This window comes from Canis lupus, chromosome 8, assembly GCF_003254725.2.
Source record: "Canis lupus dingo isolate Sandy chromosome 8, ASM325472v2, whole genome shotgun sequence".
In the NCBI taxonomy this organism is placed as follows: domain Eukaryota; kingdom Metazoa; phylum Chordata; class Mammalia; order Carnivora; family Canidae; genus Canis; species Canis lupus.
The window spans coordinates 48,096,432-48,117,133 of NC_064250.1; the positions used below are offsets into that span (position 1 = coordinate 48,096,432).

Below are 20,702 nucleotides of genomic sequence, written 5' to 3' on the forward strand. Positions count from 1 at the left end.
ATTAATGAAACTCCTTAAGTGCAAAGTAAAATCCATATAGCCTGAAAGTTAATGCAGTTTCCAAAGGTGCTTGATAGACAAGAAATAGTCTAGGCACATGGAGAATCTGGCTTATTGGGAGCGAATAAAAGCCAAGATTTAAAATGTCTTTTAATATGAAACACATATGTGCCCCTGGGCCTGAAAACAAGCCATAGCCCTTCAAGTTGTGGTGAAGCTTCTTAACAACAGAAGTAAGTTGTGGTACAATGTCATTTAAACTGGAAAGTTTGGAGGAGAAGTTAGATTTGTGGAGGGGGTCATAGATGGGAGAAGACAAGTGCATTGGGTAGGCAGGACAAGTATTTTTTTTTTATGACTTGATTCTGAGCACAGAATTAGCTGATAGTTCTGATTATCTGTGTACACAGAACAAAACCAAGTAAACCGTAACAAAATGAAAAATTGATATTTAATTAAGAAGCTAGAATGTACCTTATTAAATTAGCCTGCTTTGGTATTTAAAATACTTATTTATGGTTTTAAATGTCCTTATAAAAGCACTCTTATTTATGGTGGTGTGGACTTTTATTTGCTTCTTACTTAAGGGACATTAGTCCTTAAGTAGAACTCTACCAAAGATTCTGATTCTACATGGTGTGTGTGTGGCGGTGGGGGGGTTAACTTTGTATTTTGAAATAATTATAGATCCATAGAAAGTGCAAAAAATGTGCAGAGAAAATCCTCATGCATCCTTCACCAAGTCCGCCCATATGGTAACATTTTATATGAATCAGAGATGTCTCAAAACCAAGAAATTGACATTGGAATACTCCACAGAGCTTATTCAGATTTTTTATTTTAAAAGCAGTGTGTGTGTGTGTGTGTGTGTGTGTGTGTGTGTGTGTGGTTCTGTGCAATGTTATCATGCGTAACTTCATGTAACACCTCTGTATTCCAGATACTGTGCTCCACATGGGACTTGAAGAACTGTTAAGGGGTATGGAATGAGTTGTTTTGCTTGTAGTCCCATCACCAGCTTGAGTTCAGGACTTTGTATTTTGGGGGACTGCTGCTTTGTAGGGATAGGTAGCTTAGCTTTTGCAACAGAAAGTGACTTTTCTTCTTTTATTTGATCATCATTAAAGGTGTTTTTATCAAGGACTATGTTTTGAGGAGGTAAATCATGGTCACTTTATATGAAGGAAGTGAAATGATAAATTTATGCCCCAAAATGTAAAAATCTGTTATTGGTCTTTCTTTTGGGGGCAGATCCACCAATTCTGGCACAACAGCAATAGACTACTAGAAAGTTCCTTCTCTGCCAAGTTTTAGAACATTGGAGACTTGCTCAATAAATGATGCATCTTTGTGGTTCCTGAAACAGAAGACTGCCCCTCACCCAGAGAAATGCCCTGATGTGTTTGAAGTGACTAGATATAATTTTGTAATAAAGAAACTGAAGCAGTCACTTAGTAGAATCTTCTAAGCATTGTCAACATAATTAAACTCTGTCTCACATATGTTTTTTAGGTAATTGCTGTCTCCAGAGCTTAAGGATACATGATCCTATCTACCATTTACAGGGCATAAGGATCTTAATTGCCTTTGCACCTAATATATCAAAACTGGTGTTTAGGAGTATAAACTCAGTGCCATTAAACCTTTTGTTCCTAGTATTTGCTGATAAATCTACAATCTAACAAAACTGCTTATATGTGTGTTGTTCTAATACCGGCACCCTAGTCTTTCTTGGAAACTCTTATTTCTGATTCTATTTTTAGCAAGAATCCTATAGGAGAGAAGAGTTCTGGGGCTGGTTGGTTGGTTGGTTGGAAAATTCTGGTTGGCCCAGTAAGCTCAGCTCTGATGAAGTAATGGGATATGTGATGAGAAATGAGTGTCAAAACATCAAGATAGTAATCTTGGGCAAAAGCATCTTTGGGGTATCTATAAAGAATACATGCCACCAGGTATAATTATGGAGGTTTTATTTTTTTAGGGATTTAATATAGTAAGAACTCAGCAAAGCATCAAGTTGATAATCCCACTGTCTCATAACACTGGGTTTGAAAAAGTCCATTTATTTTGGAACAGAGTAGCCAAAAAACCTTAAAGTCTTAAATATTCTGAAAAAGATAACCCACATTCATGAAAAAAGCAGAGGAGGAAGATTATCAACATTAATGACTATAAAATGAAGAGAACCAGAAAAGGGGCCAGTTTATCTGCAATAAAAAAGCAAGCTTAAAAAAAATAAAAATAAAAAAAGCAAGCTTATCTATGTGGAAATGTGATCTTGAACATTTATTTTATTATTTTATTTTATTTTATTTTATTTTATTTTATTTTATTTTAGATTTATTTATTTATTCATTCATTCAGAGAGAGAGAGAGAGGCAGAGACACAGGCAGAGGGAGAAGCAGGCTCCATGCAGGAAGCCTGACATGGGACTCAATCCCAGGTCTCCAGGATCACACCCCGGGCTGCAGGCGGCGCTAAACTGCTGTGCCACCGAGGCTGCCCTTGAACATATATTTTAAATGTTAGAAGAGCATGGTTGTGTCAGTGTATTTCCCCCTATACATGCACCCAGTGTTTTAGGGAGTAGAACAGCTGCAAAGATGTTTTGAACAACTGTACAGGAGTTAAGAAAAGATCCAAGCCAAACAGTCTCTTCAGTGGACACTGATACAGCCCCAAAAAACAGTTGGCAAGTTAAGGGATGCCTGGGTGGCTCAGTGATTGAGTGTCTGCCTTCAGCTCAGGGCCTGATCCTCATTCTAGGGATGGAGTCTTGCATCAGGCTTCCAGCAGGGAGCCTGCTTCTCCCTCTGCCTTTGTCTCTGCCTCTCTCTCTCTCTCTGTCATGATAAATAAATCTTAAAAAAAATATGTGGCATGTTGAATAATTTTAGAAATACTACATTTAGTCACTAAGTTTAAAGTTAAGAGTGTCAGACTATGTATTGGCCTGTAAACGACAAGCCTTTAGTAACCAACTGGCAAATAGCAATAGTAGTTATGTCATGTGCCAAATAGACAGGTCAACATAGGATTGTTATGAAGAGTAAATGAGGGAATGCATATAGACTTTATAGCACAAGGCTTTTTTTTAGCTGGATTTTCTTTCCTTCTCAGAAAATATTAACATCTCGGTTTAAAGTTAAGTTTTATGATGTCACCACAGCTCTTAGTGCACTTTACTGCACGGTTATAGTAAAAATATTCAGAATATGTCTTGGGCCTATAACGTCACACATCAGAGCTGTTTTTTTAAGGTTTGCATTATTTTTTACAAGATTTTATTTAGGGGTCCCTGGGTGGCGCAGCGGTTTGGCACCTGCCTTTGGCGCAGGGCGCAATCCTGGAGACCTGGGATTGAATCCCACGTCAGGCTCCCGGTGCATGGAGCCTGCTTCTCCCTCTGCCTATGTCTCTGCCTCTCTCTCTCTCTCTGTGACTATCATAAATAAATAAAAATTAAAAAAAAGATTTTATTTATTTAAAAAAAAACAAAAAAAAAGATTTTATTTATTTTTTCATAAGAGACACATAGAGAGGCAGAGACATAGGCAGAGGGAGAAGCAGGCTCCACACAGGAAGCTTGATGCGGGACTCGATCCTGGGACTCCAGTATCACGCCTTGGGCCCAAGGCAGGCACTAAACCACTGAGCCACCCAGGGATCCCCAGGGCCATTCTTAAGCTAAGAAATCTTTTTCCAGGGGATCCCTGGGTGGCGCAGCGGTTTAGCGTCTGCCTTTGGCCCAGGGCGCGATCCTGGAGACCCGGGATTGAGTCCCACGTCGGGCTCCTGGTGCATGGAGCCTGCTTCTCCCTCTGCCTATGTCTCTACCTCTCTCTCTCACTGTGTGCCTATCATAAATTAAAAAAAAAAAGAGAGAGAGAGAAAAATCTTTTTCTTTTTTTTTTTTAACATATTCGGGTTTCTTTTTTTTTTATTTTTTATTTATTTATGTATGATAGTCACACAGAGAGAGGGAGAGGCAGAGACACAGGCAGAGGGAGAAGCAGGCTCCATGCACTGGGAGCCCGACGTGGGATTTGATCCAGGGTCTCCTGGATCGCGCCCTGGGCCAAAGGCAGGCGCCAAACTGCTGCGCCACCCAGGGATCCCGAGAAATCTTTTTCCACTGTAAAGCAATCCAAATTCCTGACTTTGCTAACAGTTCAGGACTGCTAAGTAATAATATAGCGAAGATCATACTGGGCAGTCGGAATGGGCTGAGAATTTCACATGTATTATTTTACCTAAACATTCAAACATTACTGTGAGGTAGATACTATTTTGTTATCTCCATTTTGCAGATGGGAAAGCTGAGGCCAAGAGAGTAACTTGCAGAGATCCATAGCTAGTAGGTGCTTGAGCCCTGATGAAACAAGCTTCTGGGGCTCTTGCGCTTAACTGCAGTACTCTTCCTAAGAAAGGTATTGGTTGAGAGGAAGGGCGGCAGATCAGATGCTGAGGATAAAGTGGGGAAAATGTTAAGGTAGAGACAGCATTCTTGCTCAAAGCTAAATGTCCAGGCCAGAAGTGGTTATCAAGGAATAGGAGCTTGAGCCACAGAAGTCAGTAAATGAAGAGGAGGGTGGTTCAAAGAGAAGACTATGACCTGATATATATTTGAGGGGTGATTTGGAAATAGCAAAACAAGTCTATGTGCATGAAGGGGTGAGATTGTGAGAAACCAAACCCAGAAGACTGTTGGTGAAGGAGGAAGCCAATTCCTCAGAGTGGGTAGATGTGTGAACTGGTGAGGCACAGGATGGATGTTCTTACTGTTTTCATTGTGTTTACCTCTCAACGTTTCCTCAGACATTCCCTTCTTTCTCTGGAGGCTAACCTCTGGGGTTTGTTTTAGCATTCAACTCCTGCATACTTTAGATTTGTGTAGTCTGAAAGAATTTTTTCTTGTCAATAGGAATTGTGTCCCCCTGTCAATAGGAATTGTGTCCCCCTGAAAAATACTCTTCATGAATTATCTTTTTCCACAGGTGAGCACTTAATACATATATTTAAATTGTAGGTACCATGATCTACCTCAGAGATACAGCGTGTATTATCAATACTCAAATAGGTCATCAGAGCTCATTCTTTACATTGTGTGTTATATATACTTAAATCTGACCAAGAATATTTTTATACTTTCATAACAAGTATTATATTTGCTATATTTTCACAAGTTTATGTTCTCTTCCAAAGTATCAAGCCCTGAAGCAATTGTTAAGAATTGTAGAGCACTTCTCAAATTCAAATGTGCATATTTTAATCATCAGCCTGACAGAACTGTAACTTATTTTAGCCAACATGTTCTTTAGTGATGTCATACCCATCACTCTTTCATTATTGGTTTTTTTTTTCTCAGTCTTGAGAAAATTATCTTGCATTATGTGAATCTATGCAAATGCCTAATGGAGTTTGTATAAAAACTCCAAACATCAAAAGGTTTTTAAATTTTCTATTTTGTTTTGAATGCACATATAATGAAACTTTTGATCTACTTTACAGAGTCAAAACTATAAAGAAAAAGAGCTAGAGTCAAAGATTTTGAAAATCTAGAATATATAGGATTTCATCCAGGAAACTGGTTACCATAATTTAAGGTAATTTTAAAAGGATTTTTAAAAGAAATATTTTAAAAGGATTTTTAAAAGAAATATTTTCTAAAGGTACATGTAAAGTTATGCTGTAGAAGTCTTGTCTTAAATTATTTTTTTTCTGTATTCTGTATTTTGTTACTAAAAACGAAGACAGGCTATTTTTTAAAGTGGACCCGTGAACCTCCCAAAAGTGATGGGGTTGAGGTGCAGAACCTTATTAGAGAGCTTTGTTCCCTCTGCCCTGTAGGCTTAGCCCTTCCTTGATGGGAAGGAAACAGTTCAGGCATCATCCATCTCCCCAGGAGGTGTGCAAACCTGGTTTGGAGCTATGTGTACTATGTGAAGCCATGTTTGAAATAGGGTTTCTAGTGAACCTTTTCCTGCATGCAATGCCAACTAACTGCCTGCTTTTAATTGGGCATTAACTCCCTAATAGATAGCGCCATCATCATTAACCAGGGTCCAGGTCCTACTCTCTACCATTGAAGGATTAGACAATTATGCAGTGTTTGACCAGACTTTGAAAATGCCTGATTTGGAACAGAATAGTGCCCATAAATACCTTAATGGAAAGAATGGCCAGCCCTCTGGCAATGTTATGACAGCTAAAAGAACTTAATAACCAGCTCAAAGTGTGTTCCCAACAGAGAAAGAAGATATACTTGGTAGAAACAAAAATATAAAAGATGAGAATTCTTCTATTGGCAGAGCATGTATATTTATACATTCTTCTGTGTTTAGGTCAGTGGTTGGAGAACACTTCCTGGAAGGACCAGGGTACACAAATGTTTTCAATTTGAGCTTGTACATTTCATCTAATTGGTCCCTGGGACAAGGTTCACTGCCCTGGAGGTGACTTGGCTTCATCTTTCAAACACACGCTAATGAATTTCAGGTCTGGGACAGAAAATGGCTGCTCCGTATCAGACAATCATGTGAACTTGGAATTGTTTCCCATGAATGTCTTCAAGGACTATGTAATACCACTCTGGATAGTGGGTTTTTCTGCCATCTCCAACCACAGATAACTTCCCTTGCTCAGGATACTCCGTGCTTGCCTACTTTTAAAACTTAGATTTGGCAGATTGCTTCATTTTTGAAGGGAACATTGTGGGAGAAAATATGGCAAAGATCATCTAAGTGGAGCCCGATGTATTAAAGGATATTTAGAAATAATCTTAAAGCAACCTGAAAAGATTGGTTTGGGTTGAATACATCTGCTTTGGTTTTCCTCTCAGCTGTTTGAAGTAAGAGAATATTCAAAAGGAAGACATTTTGCATATCTTTTTATATTGATACATCTTCAGGGATTTTATCTCCTCTTATCCAGCTCACCCAAAAAGTCAAGGAAGTGGAGTAGTTGAATATAGAAACGTGTTTTGTGTGGATGGAGAAGTAGGCTAATGAAGTCACAGACATCCTTTCATCAGAATGACTGGCCCTAAATAAAATAAAATTAAAAAAAAAAAAAAGAATGACTGGCCCTGAGCTCTGTGTGGCCCCCCCAATCCAGCCTGCACACCTTTGCAGTGCTTATAGAGACTTGGCTCTGACTAGTGTAAAAGACAAATGCAGTTAGTTACTCAGCTTTGCGCATGTCTTGCCTCTATGCTCAGAGTGAGTCACAATTTGTGTTGGGCCAATAGGTGAAAAAAATGTTGATTTCATGAATTTCTGTAATTTCCTTATGGAGTGGGAGAATTTCTGTTTCTGCATCTGCTGCTATATTTCTCCCAGTTATGCCGTTCGTCGTCTGTGAGACTGTGCACAGGCTGTGCATGTCTCCTGTCTGGACCTCAGTTCCCTCCTTCCTCTCTTAAGCAAGGTGTGCCAGGTGATCTCCTAAGGCCCCTTCCAGCTTCCAAGTCTGAAGTTCAGTTTCTTCTGTACATAAGAGGTCAGGGCATCAGTTGCATTAGCCATCTAGAGCCTACTTGGGTTTTCTCATTGATAAACTCACAGCAGATGAGTGAATGAACAGCAACACTCAAGTTTAGCTGAGAATTTGCATTGGGCATGCTGGAATGATCAGTGAAAATCCTGGGTGATGAAGCATTCCTGAGTGTCGGGCAGGGCTTGTCAGATGACAGTGCCCCATCAGTGCTGGATGCTTCCTGGGCATGGTGGCCTGTTTGAGATCACAAAAAAGCAGCATGAGGTAGTCCTGCATAGAGTCTGGCATCAGAAGGGCTTGGGTACCTCCATACCCCTGGCCATCCCCACTGACCCAAATACCCTAGCCTTATTACCTTGGCAAGTTACTTCACAGCTCTACAACTTGGGTTTGGTTATTTTTCAAATGAAGATATCTATTTTTCTGAGTGAAAAGTGTAAAGATAATGTATTTGAAAGTGTCTAGCAAAGAGGTGGACCTCCATAAATAGGTAACTAAACCCAGAAATGTGTAAAAATAAAACACAAAAGATAATTTTATCTGAAAGCCAAGGGGGGGGCAGAAAACTAACATTTGTGTAGTGAGTAACATTTCATAGAGGGCTTTAAGACAGAACATCTTTTAATCCTCCCAACCTGGTTTTACAGATGCAGAGATCCTGGCAAAGTTCTCAGGGTCACAACACCTGGAAAACAGTGGAGTCAAGATTTAAGTTCTGATTACAAACTGTTGTGCCCTTTTCATAATATGCTACAAACATACCATTGCATTTGGTTGATATATTTTATAGTTAAGATTATGCCTGTAATGATTCTGAAAAAGGAAATAAAGTACCAGAAATGGTAATGGTACCTATGTGGGGGGTTTCTCCTTATGCCCTTTTTATATGCCTACAGCTATACTGACTGCCATTTAAGACAAACCCAGGAAACCCTGGCCAGTTGCTCCTCACTTTATGGGATCTTAGTTCCGAAACAGCTCCTGAGGATAGTTGGAAGATTTGAATATCTCTGGGATGTCACTGTCCAGTTTCGAAATAATTTTATAAATGGGTTTCTTCCAGGAAGGATCTGAGTCTTTCCCCGCGGAGACAGCCCTGAAGAACTCCTGTAACGTCAAACTGGCAATTTCCAAGAAGCAATCTGGTACCTGCATTCCCAGAGAGACCCACAAGAAAGAAAAGACATGAGGCTATGGAGCCCTAATGCTGTGCAGACCTCAATGCTGCCTGTTCCTTGGGTGACGGGCTGAGAAGAGCATCTCTACTCTCCTGGCCCTCGATTTCTGCAGCCCTAAGAATTTCCCCTGCTCTCTCATCATGTACAAACCTTAAAATGATGGTCCCTGTGAGACAGCCCTGGGAAAAAGCATATGAGGGGCACTCTACTTTGTAGGAAAAGCTGCTTCTACTAATGGTGATGTTTTTAGTAAGTGGGAAGCTCTGACTCTGATTGAAATTATATTTGTGGTTCAAAGGAGGTTTTTATTCTTTTCCTTAGTGCCTAATGTTGAAAGGTATGCCCTCAAATTTACAACTGTTATATCTTTTGGAGTTGGATCCAAAAGACTTGGAATCATTCCTGCTTCCAAAGCCAAGTATGAGGTTGAGGGGACTCAAGAATATGTTCCAGGACCTCACACAGACTGGCACCATAAATGATGGGGGAGTCCCACAGGTCCTCTAAATCCAGCCTGGCCCAGGGCTGGCCAGGACTGCATGCCAAATGACCACCCCATGTGGAAACATAGGCAGCACTGCTCCCCCTCCACACCCCCTGACCCCAGAAGCCTCAGAAAGGAGGCTTAAGTTTCCAAACATATCATGACTGAACATCTAGTAGATGCCAATAGTTCTTCCCTTTTTGGAGGTATCAGAATCTAGTGAAAAGGGCAAGGAGAGGGGAATGTAGTCAGTGACCTACAGAGCAGGATGACAGTCCAGCAGAGCTGTCGGCTGCACACAAGGAAATGCGTGCCTAGATTAGAAGTTGTCACGGATGACATTTAGGCCATGTGCTCCCCCTTTACTGATGCTTTACCTCTAAGGTGCCACCAGTGTGCCTTCATAGAGATTCCCAAAGGACCAAGAAGCTTGAGTCCTGTTTATTCAGTATTTACAGAAAGAAAGGATTTGAGGTGACTTGCCATGAAAGGCCCACAAATAAAACTGTTCAAATGAGAAAAAAGGAACCAAATGATGAAATGAACAGAAATTGTAAAGAAAGTGGAGGCCAAGTCTAGGTGCTACCATCATTTAGTGGTGTGCCTCCTGGATAGAAGGGGGAAAAGGTCAACAAGCTATGGAACTTTTCAGTACAGAGTATTAAATCTAAAATGGCACAACACCTGGTCAACTTCTGCTTTAGTTTCAGAATGAAGACTGGCTGTATATTCATCTTGTGACATCCAACTGTTGCCTAAAAGAAGATCTTGAGTCTTATCTTTGTGGGCAATACAGACATTGGCCCCAAGCTGCCTTGGCTCTCACTGACTTAAGGACAGACACAGAAGGGGATCTTTTCTAAAACTCAATCACAAAGGGAAGGCAATCATCAGACCTCATGGGACCCAAGTATATGGTCTTACCTCAAAGTCATTTCCCTTGTTATAGTGCATATTGAGAGTTCGATAAAGTTCTGAGTTGCGGAGTACCACCAGCGTTTTGGGGTTTGTGACACCATCTGAAATCGCTTGCCGGGCAAATTTCTCCATTTGGATGTAATAAAACTCACGGAAGTTGCTGAACCATTTGATCATCTGGGAGGTTATGCAGCGGTTGAACTGTACAAACAATAGGCTCCATCAGGTCAGATGTTTACCATGAGGTGCTCAGCTTCCAGTTCAGCATAGGGCTTAATAAGGAGGGCTTCAACCACCATTAAAAAGGGCTTTCGTTTTTTAGAGAGGAAGGGGTGGGGGGCAGAGAGAATCTTGAGCAGTCCCCAACCCAGGGGTTGATCTCACAACCCTGAGATCATGACCTGAGCTGAAATCAAGAGTTGGATGGTTAACTAACTGAGCCACCCAGGCACTCCAAAAAGGGCTTTATTTTAAAAAGAAGCCACAGCTGTTTTCCTAGCCTATTCACTTATACACAGAAAAATCTCAATTAGCTACAATGGCTATTAGAAAATATTGTTTTCGTTATACTATATGTTGGCAAATTAAATTTTAATTTTAAAAAAGAAGGAAAAAAATGTTTTTGATATACTGGATTTATGACTTAAAAAAATTTTTTTAAATTTTTTTACCCATGAAAAGCTTTCCATGGTGTCTAGTATAACATTGGGAGGACCTGGGGTCAAAGCCAGATGTTTCTGCTGTGCATGGCAGCCCCAGAGCCTTCTGTCAGGTCAAGTGCAAAAAGAAGGGATAAAGGTGTAGATTGGAGAGCAGTTCGTAGCAACCATACAGTTGCAGAATGAATTGAAATTAGAGCTTGGTGCAGGAGCCACTTGAGCAACTGAATATGAGGGAAAGATCTGAAAAAAATGCAAAGATGTAGATACAAAATATTAGCAGCCCAATCCCAACACCCAGGGTAGAGGAGGCCCTCAGAAGCTTTTCAGGAACAGGCAAGGTCTGGTTCCAACCACCAGAGGTTGATTCTCCTGTCACACTCGATCTCTCTGCGCCTTCAATCAGGTTTGAAAGGTAGCACTTTGAATAGAAACAAGACAGTGAGGAAAAAAAAAAAAAAAGGAAACAAGACAGTGTACAACCCTTTATATATTCTTTCTTTTTCATGGTCTCCACAGTAGAGACAAAACACTAGGCTGAGATGCCATTTACTAATGTTTCCCTCTCCCTGCCACCTTCCCTCACCCCCCTCTACCCATTTGTTTCTGGGAATATCTACAGCTCAAAAGTTTAAAATTCAGATACCTAATCTTTGTGGCCCAAAGTTATTCATGCAGAGTCTCAACCCAGAACTGGAAATCCTACTGATGCCATCAGCAACATGAAGGGGACCTGAAGTGCTTGCCTCCCACTGGCCAGAACCCAGTGCCTCTTGGGAGTTTTGCAGAGGCTTTCAGAGGTGATAAATGACTCTACCTGGACATCAGGGAAGTAAGCCTTCAGGAGGTTGGAGCTGGGGTAGCGTGTGAAGAAAAACATCAGTTTGGCCTTCTTCAAGTGACCGGGATTTAGGCCCTCCTGGATTTATCTCAGCGTCAAGGAAAACTAACACCAGTTTGTCAGATAATTTTTATCAATTTATCCAAATAATGAATTGTCCTGCTCCTTATGGTTTCTATTTTATTTCATTTTATTTTTTTCTGGTTGAATGGTGTATTAGTTCCATTTTTTTTGTCTCTATGAAGTCTGATCAGATACACTTTTTCTTAGGGTGCCTGGCTGGCTCAGTCGGTAGAGCACATGATTCTTGATCCTGGGGTCTTGAGTTCAAGACCCCCACTGGGCTTGAGCTTACTGAAAAAAACTAAAAAAAAAAAAAAAAAAAAAAGAGAGAGAGAGCTTTTTCCAGATGTTGAATACCATATATGTACGGTAGATTTGCAGAATTTAAAAAACATTTTGATGTGTAAAAGTTCTGTGGCACATAGGATCTCAGCTTGTTGTACTTTGTGTGTGTGTGTGTGTGTGTGTGCGTGCGCGCGCTTTCAGAATAGAATGGGAAGAGATGGCAAGTCTGTGCCAGATCTCAAAACCCCACATAGAGATTTCCTTCCCCTTCTCTGCCTCAGTTTCCCTGTCTGTAAAATGAGATGAGCTGACTGGTCCCTGTTCTACTCTCACAGCTCCCTTTGCAGTGTTCAAGCCAACAAATGCCTAACCAGCCTGAGTACCAGATCCCAGTTTGCTTTGGCTCAGGAAGCTTGAATTTCTTGGCTGTGCGTGCTCCCAGCATGGCTGGCAGAGCTCTCCCTCACCCCTTCCCTGTGAAATATTTCCTTGCTGAATCAGGCCTTCCTTACCCTGGGCTGTTGAGGCTTTTTGTACAAATCTCTGTTGTAGCAGTGACCTTCCTGGAAGTTTTATCGCACGTTGTTGTGTCCCCATTTAGAATGTGAGCTCCTTGAGGGCAAGGATCTTATCTTTTCATCTTTGTATTCCACACGCCTAGCCCAGTGCTAGGAATGTAGTAGGTGCTCAATAAATGATTGTTGGCTGAAGGAACGAGTGAGTGATTGGATGGTCAACCTTAATCTGTACCAAAATATGGAAATTATGTTCCAACCCCATACCTCACCCTGAGAACAGATCACTTGTCTGCTAACAAGAGCAGGGGGCTGTGGTGTGACTGTCTTGCACCAGTGTGGGAAGGAAATAAAGATTCCGACATAACACATAGCATTCCCAGGGAGAGTCCTGGGGCTGGGTGCAAAGCGTGACACAGAGTAAGCTTGGAGTTCAGGTCAGAGAGTATACCTTTAGGACAGTTAAGACTTCCCATAGGACATACCAGTTTAGCCAAAGGAGACCAAACCAACTGATCACAGTTACCACTGGCATGGCACCCAGGATGCTGCCCTTGCCTCATTTGACCTACTACTTATCCTTCTCGAAGGTTCACAAATGCTGGGGAAAGAAGGCTGGACTTAGGAGTCCAAAGACCCAGTTTCAGATACTGATTTTGCCACCAATTTTGTGCAAGCCACTCACCTTCTCTGGGCCTCATTTCTAAAACGTAAGCATGGTAGTTAAAGCTTGTGCTTGGCAGTCAGATCCTGGGTTTGAATCCTGTCTCTTCCGTGTCTGTCTCATGACTTTAGGCAGATTAGTTTTTTTCTCTGTCCCTGCCTCTCAGACACCTGATCTAGGGTGGATGCTTGAGGATGAAGAGGTAACACAGGCCCAAGCCCCTTATCTGAAACTCTGGGCCAAATGGGGTTCAGATTTCAGAATTTGTTATTTTATTATGGTCACACGGTGCATGTGCCATATGTTAGTTAATGGCCAGAGCAGGGGCTGTGGCAGCAGTCCATAAACCAACACATTCCTATTTCCACAGCAAAGTGGATGGCTATTTACACTAAGTGAATAGTCTATAAAGAGCCTCCAATCAGTGCAGGTCAGGTTTTGGCACCAAAAATGTTTCCAGCAACCTTAGAGGGAAGAAATGACAGGGATTTTCAGAGCTCTTGAGTTCCAGAATTGTGGCTAAGTGGCGGTGGACGCACATGGGAACGGCTGGCACTGCCTGCCGCAGGGAAGGTGCGCAGCAGATGCTGCCCCCTACTGGCTGTCTCGTCACTCCTGCTCTGCCTGTTGCAGAAGTTTGTGATAGTTCTTTTACACTTCAAAGTAGCTTGCTCTCTGTAGCTTCCCTGGGCCAGGAACACATCTCTAACCGAGGGTAGGCAACAGGAATGAGGGAATAGTTGGGAACCAGGATGCTGCCCAGGGGCCTCAAATCACTCCTGGCAGCCAGGCCCTGGGCATGGGCTCCCAAAGCTCTCGGAGTTCCAGTCCTTATTTTCCGGAGCAGGGCTAGGCACCTTGGGTAGGTGCCCAAGAAATATCAGCATGCCCCTCCCAAGGGAAGTATAGCAGAGAACTTTTGGGGACTGAATCCTTTAGGTTTTTTCCACCATGGTCCAACTTTAACCACCAGCCTCTTACCAAAGGCCCAGACAGGTAGCCTTTGTCTTACAAGGCGATGTCCTAACAATCTGTCTCTACACCTCCAAGATTTCCTACTGCCCGAGAAGCAGTAGTGGCCTATGAGGTGTTCTCCGTGTTGGTTTCATGGTTGCTCGTGGCCTGCCTGCCTGCCTGGACAGCTCTCGGCAGTGCCCGAGCTTTAAGGGTGTTTCCAACACCTATGACCAGAAGAGGGCGCTCATGGCATTTAGGACACCAGAGCCCACACGGGTCCCACCCCATCTTTCTGCCCCTAAATACAGCTTCCCAGGAGAAGGACATGACTGTTCACACCTGGATATGCAGCTCCACAGACGCATTGACCTCTGGAGACCCAAGTCTAGGCTTCCCGTGAGAACCAGCAGTGGAGCTCCACCCTCTTAAAAAACAACATCCAAACTAATGTGGTCAGGAACTTTAGCCCTACCAGGATGCTTGTTGGAAAAGGATCTTTGGTCATGTGAGTTTGAGGTTGCAGACCTCCTCTTAGAGCTTCACATACAACATCGGCATGTTAAAGGTTCTGAGAAGTCCCGCAGTCAAACTACCCAGTGGTCGAAATAAACAGTATTTAAAAAAAAAAAAAAAAAAAAGAAAGAAAAAAAAAAATTAAAAAAAAAAAAGAAAAAAAAATTAAAAAAAAATAAAATAAAATAAACAGTATTTAAACAACCAGTAGAAATCATCTAGTAGTTACCCAAGCTGTTTTTTTTCCCTAACTTACCAACTATTAATATCCTGAGGGAGGATTACTCTGGGCAACACTATTTGGAAGAGTGGAGTCTGCCTATGGGTTACAATAAGATCCAGATCCCTACAGACCTGGCCCGTGGGCACCCTCTCACTCCAGAGGCCTAGCCCCCAACCTCTGGTCATCCTCTCAGCTGCCACTTAGAAGCTGTTCCTTAAACTAGAGGCCTCTTATCTCTTCCGGCTGCCTCTTGGGTCCAGTCCCTCAGGAAAGCATCCCCTTTTCCATCTTCCTCAGAAATTTCTTGTCCTTCATAGTTTCCCTGTGAATTACCTGGACAATGCATGTTTTTTTGACTGTGGAGCCAAGAGATTGGGGAAGCCATAATTCAGATGAGGTCCTTCCTCGGACCCTCTCTGCCTAGGTGTACAGGTCACTGACAACCAAATTATGGGGGTTTTCTTCCCATAGGGCATTTGTCATATTTTGGAAGCCCATTTGAGTTTAAAAGCAAACAAAACTCTTTCAGACCCAAAGGAAAGAGTCAGTAGTGGTGGAATCCAGTGTGTCACTGAAGAAGGTAAATGAGCCTCCCCAGCAGCCTCAAATCCCAGAATGTGGCCACCACCTTCTCAGAACCTAGTAACTACAAACCACAGGGAAGGAGAGCCTGGAAGCAACATTAAGGCCATCGGGAGAGCAAAGCCATGTCATGCCATGGGGTTATCTGTCCCCGACTCTGCTCATCTTCCAGACTTCCCGTTTCTCTGGGCTGTGGCACCAAGCACTTCAGTTACTAGTAAAGGATACATGGACTGAAGGTAAAGACAGCACATCCGGGGCAGCCTGCAGGCCACCCTGTTCCAGCTTCACTGAGGGAAGGAGGGCCAGTCTTTCCAAAGGCGGGGAAGCGAAGGGCAAGGGGTACTGCTGCTGCCTCAGAACCGATGGCCGCAGTCTGGCTGCTCCCCAAGGTCGCAGGGCGGACTCTGAGGAGGGATGGCTTTGGAAAGACGAGTCCTGGGGCAGACTGCTGCTCCAGTGACTGCTGGGTCCACACCCCAGTAGCTGGCGGAGAATCTGATTTTCCTGGACTTGGGAAGGTGTGGTCAAAGGGCAGTTTGCTGGGGGACCCTGACAGGATCTGGAGATCATCCTCAGGGAGACAGGGTACCTAGGAGGATCCAAGGACTTGGCCAGGGATAAGTTTCGCAGTGGGACCCCGGTCAGTGGCTGGGCCCTCCTGGGCAAGGTGGCCAAAGGAAAGAGATCTTTACAGGCACCTCTCTCGGGAGGGGAGGGCTCACTTCTCCCCTCTGGCACAAGCCCCTGGAAGCTTCTGCCCAGCTGAGTCAGGTGGCCTGGGGGATCCAACAGTACCTTTTGTAATACTGAGTCCACAGCTTGGGACACTGCCTCGGTCAACTCTTTCCTCAGAATCTCCAGCAAAGCCCGTGCTCCACACGGAAGGAACCTGGGCTCCTCAGACTCGTATTCCACGTCGGATGCCCTGTGTTTTTCCTCTCCGGAGAGGTCCCCACGGGAGCCCTGGTAGTGGTCACTGCCCACCACCCAGGGCCTAGATCCATAGCCCTTCCTCTGCTTCACACTCAGAGGGCCCTTGTCCGTCTCGGAGCCTCCTGGGCCCTGAGCCGCGTCCCTGGGCTCAGCAGCCTGCAGGATGTGCTTCTGTAAATGTCTTAGCTGTTGCTTCAGCTGATGGAGCTGTTCTCTCACCCGAGGGCCCCCTTTCCTGCTGTCATGGTTCCCAGCAGGGCCTAGCTTCAGGGGGCCTTGCTGCACGGGAAGGCTCTGCTTCCTCTTCCGCTCCCGTGCCCTCTCTGGGCAACATGCGGCCTCCCTGGCTCGAGCACCGTCTGGCAGCAGAGCGTTGGGAGAGAGGCACATGCCTTGGACGATGGTCTCCACTCTGGCCCTCTTTGCCTGGATATTCTCATCCCAGAACCAGTCAGGGTCGGCAAAGCTAGAGCTGGGGACTGGGCTCCAGGCAAAGGGGGAGCCTCCGGCCTTCTCTCGGGGGACTGGGCTTCTCTCGCCTTCCATACAGGGCTGTGCCAGGTGGGAGCAAGCCCGGGACAGAGGAGGAAGCAAGCCAGGGTTTGGATCCATCCCCTGGCTCCACGGGCACCTGCTCAGAGGGTTGGTTGCAGCTCCGCGAGGGAATCCCTTCTCCTAAGGTCCTCAGGTGGAGGGGTACCCAGAGTGAGCCAGGGGTTCCTCCTCCGCACTCAGAAGGATGAGAAGCAGCCGTCAAGGATTCAAACTCTGTGGTGCCAGGGCTTACAAACCTGAGCAGACTCTGCAGAACTAAGAGACAGGAAGAAAAGAATAGCGTATGTGACTTTGAGCTGTGCAAACAAATAACCTAGAGATGTTCTTAAAATGCAGATTTGGATTCAGCAGGTCTGGGGTGGGACAGAGATTCTGTATCTCTAACCAGCTCCCAGGCGATGCTGTGCTTGCTGGTTGGGATCCTACTTTAAGAAGATTCCTAAGAGAGATCCTTCAGGGAGAAATTCTCTAGCTAGGGCATGACAATAGAATAATAATAATGAATGTAACAGCAGTAGCTAACTGCACAACTGGCATCATGCCAAGAGCTTTACATCCATCACCCAATATAATTCTCATAACAACTCCCTGAGAATGTTGTCATTCTCATTTAAGAGATAAGGAAACAAAACAAGGTTTATCTGATTCAGAGTAACTTTCTTAGCATCTACCACCACAGAATCCACACCCCCAACCCCGGCCCTCACCAGCCCCCCCACCTCAGGTACTTGTTAAAAATAACAAATTCAGTAGCCCCAACCAGTCCTGCAAAATCAGAATCCCTTCATACTGGGGCCGGGAACCTGCATTTGAAAACAGCAAACCAGAGTTTGAGAACCAGCTGTTTGACCACTACACTGTCCTGCTCCTGGAAGAATCTGATTACACATTCATTGTTCACATTCAATAACTATTTAGTAAACACCTCAAAAAAAAAAAAAAAAAAAGCACCTCCGAGGCATCAGGCCTTTGAGCACCTGGAGAGACAGTGGTGAACAAGACCAGCTGAGTCCTGCTTTCATGGAGCTGGCTGTCTACTGGGGGAAGAGAGAATGAACAAATCTATTTTCAGGTCGTAATACCTGCTATGAATGAAAAGTGCAAAAAGGGACTGGAAATTAGGCTGAGGGTGTGGGAAGGAGGAAGCTATTTCAGGAAAGCTTGCCTAAAGCTATTTTTTCCCCCACAAAATACCACCATACTTTAACCAAGAGGCTTCAGATCGCAAGTGTAAGGCACTTGGAGTTTACAAAACATTTGTACATGCCACCTCCTTGCACCTCTCACCAAGCTGGAGAATCAGTGTGATGCTCCCATTTTACAGATGAGGAAAACGGAGGCTCAGTGAGGCTGAGAGCGGCCCCCAGTTACTAAGATACTACGACTCCAAATCCTTTGACACAACCACACTTTTAGCTGCCTCCCTGGAGAAAGAAAGACCGTATAAGAGATTGATTTCAGGGTGCTTGGGTGGCACGGTCAGTTAATTGTCTGCCTCTTGGTTTTAGCTCAGATTCTGATCTAAGGGTTGTGAGATTGAGCTCCAAGTCGAGTTCTACACTCAGTATGGAGTTCTGCTTGAGATTTTCTCTCCCTCCATCCTCTCTCTCTCTCTCTTTCTCTCTCTCTCTAAAATGAATAAATACATATTTAAAAAAAAAGAAAAAGAGATGACTTCTCTGTCAGGTGGATGGCTTCCTTTCCTACAAGAGGTAAATTAACTTCTTTCCTCTACAAGTTTCCACTCTCCTTTGCTTCTCTTGCACAAATGCTAGCAGGAGAGTCTGCTTGCTCTCTTCCTACTTCCCATCTAAAGCTTACTTGGAGTTCTCTACCTCCAGCAGAGCTTAGCTTTTCAGCAGCCACTGGGTTCTTGTGCGGACGTGGCCACTGCCTCCACCTGGAGCTTCCGGACAACCAGCAGAGACACCCAAAACAAGCTCCCCGTGAGCAATGTGCCCCCCAAGTGCCAGGGCAGAGGCAGGGAAGTGGCGGCAGCTGCAGAGCCATCACACGGAAAATGAAAGCGATGTTCATGGGTCAGAATAATTAGAAGGTTTTTGCTTTGAGTAAGACATTTGTTAATTACTAAGATAAAATAGATGCTTTGCCAAATTAAGATACACTTAAAAACTTATCACCAAACTTATCCCAACAGTTTGGATGCTTTACCACCTCTTGAAGAGAGACATGGTTCTTAACTTCCTGTGATCATTTGACAATGATTATATTTTATTTGTATAATATGAAAAAGTTATCTTTACATCAACTCTCACCATCTGCTAGGCATATCTGGGTCATTCTTTAAGCATGCATTGGCTGGGTTCTACTAATAACAATCACTGAACTAGCGGAATTGATATTTTAATAATGAGAGACTCACAATAATATAAACTCTACATATTTTCAGTTAGGTACTTTCCAAAACGAAGAGGGGATTGATTATGGTTATTTTAACTGCTGAGTGAACATCTGCTTAAATTCAACACTTTTATTTTTTATTTGTTTATTTTTAAAAGATTTTATTTATTTATTCATGAGAGACACACAGAGAGAGACAGAGAGAGAGAGGCAGAGACACAGGCAGAGGGAGAAGCAGGCTCCGTGCAGGGAGCCTGACGTGGGACTCGATCCCGGGTTTCCAGGGTCACGCCTTGGGCCGAAGGTGGCTCTAAACTGCTGAGCCACCCGAGCTGCCCAAATTCAACACTTTTAAACCTAAACTCCATAGCTGCCCCTCTGCCTCATGGCTCATACTACCTATCTTGTTTAAGCTGGAAGCTGGGGAGTCTCTTTGACTCCTCCCTGACTCCTCATCCTCAACATTAATTTGGTTACCACAGGGATCCCTGGGTGGCGCAGCGGTTTGGCGCCTGCCTTTGGCCCGGGGCGCGATCCTGGAGACCCGGGATCGAATCCCACATCGGGCTCCCTGCATGGAGCCTGCTTCTCCCTCTGCCTGTGTCTCTGCCTCTCTCTCTCTCTCTCTGTGACTATCATGAATAAAAAAAAAAAAAAAAAAAAAAAAAAAAAAAAAATAATTTGGTTACCACGTCTGGTAATTTATGGCAAAAAAATTGCTCTGGACTGCATTCCACCATCCCTTTCCCATTACACTTTCTCGATTCAGCGTCTCAACTTTTTATCCAGATAATTCCAGTACTTCATGACTGGTTCTCCTATCCTTTAGCATCTCCTCACACTGGTCCTTTTACATTCATTCATGCATTCATTCATTCACTCAACAACATGCATCAAGTGCTCACAACAGACAAAATCCTCTGCCCATGTGAAGCTAACATTCATGCAAAGGGAGCCAGATGTCATAACACAGTAGGTAAGTATGGAAGGTCATCATATAGGGTCATGTTGGCCACTGTGAAGACCTTGGCCTTTACTCTGAGATAAATGAGGATCCACCAGAGGTTAGAAGTAATATGACCAGACTCAGTTTTTTTTAAAGGATCATTCTTTACTAGATGGAAAATAGACTGGGGATGGGAAACAAGTATCGAAACAGTCTTAGGAGGCTCTAGGCATCTAGGCAGTGACCTAGAGGGTAATAATGTAGATGAGGTGTCTGGGACCAGGATGGTAGCAATGTAAGTGGTAGTTACATCAGTCAGATCCTGGATACATGTTGAATGTGGAGCTCATTCAATTTGCTAACAGATTGGATATGGAGCACAAAGAGAAATAAAGTATCACTGATTATGACTCAAAAGAGTCTGGCCTGAGCTGAGCCACTGGAAGGACAAAATTGCACAAGCTGAGTCAGAAGGATTATAGGGGAGTGGGTTTGGGGAGGAATATCAAGAGCTCAGTTTTTCA

General features: G+C 43.7%; 1 protein-coding gene and 1 long non-coding RNA gene across 2 annotated transcripts; one reads left to right on the plus strand and one right to left on the minus strand.

Moving 5' to 3' along the window:
- Nucleotides 1-8,270: 8,270 nt before the first annotated feature.
- Nucleotides 8,271-17,120, minus strand: PROX2 (prospero homeobox 2). Its single transcript, XM_025443484.3, is given in 4 exon segments — nt 8,271-8,647; nt 10,085-10,279; nt 11,555-11,683; nt 15,609-17,120. Coding segments are annotated over 4 exon segments (1,830 nt in total). The 5' UTR covers nt 16,929-17,120; the 3' UTR covers nt 8,271-8,461.
- LOC118355417 (uncharacterized) lies at nt 8,611-12,640 on the plus strand. Its single transcript, XR_004817802.2, has 2 exons — nt 8,611-8,925; nt 9,865-12,640. It is a non-coding gene; the product is annotated as an uncharacterized LOC118355417 (long non-coding RNA).
- Nucleotides 17,121-20,702: the final 3,582 nt, after the last annotated feature.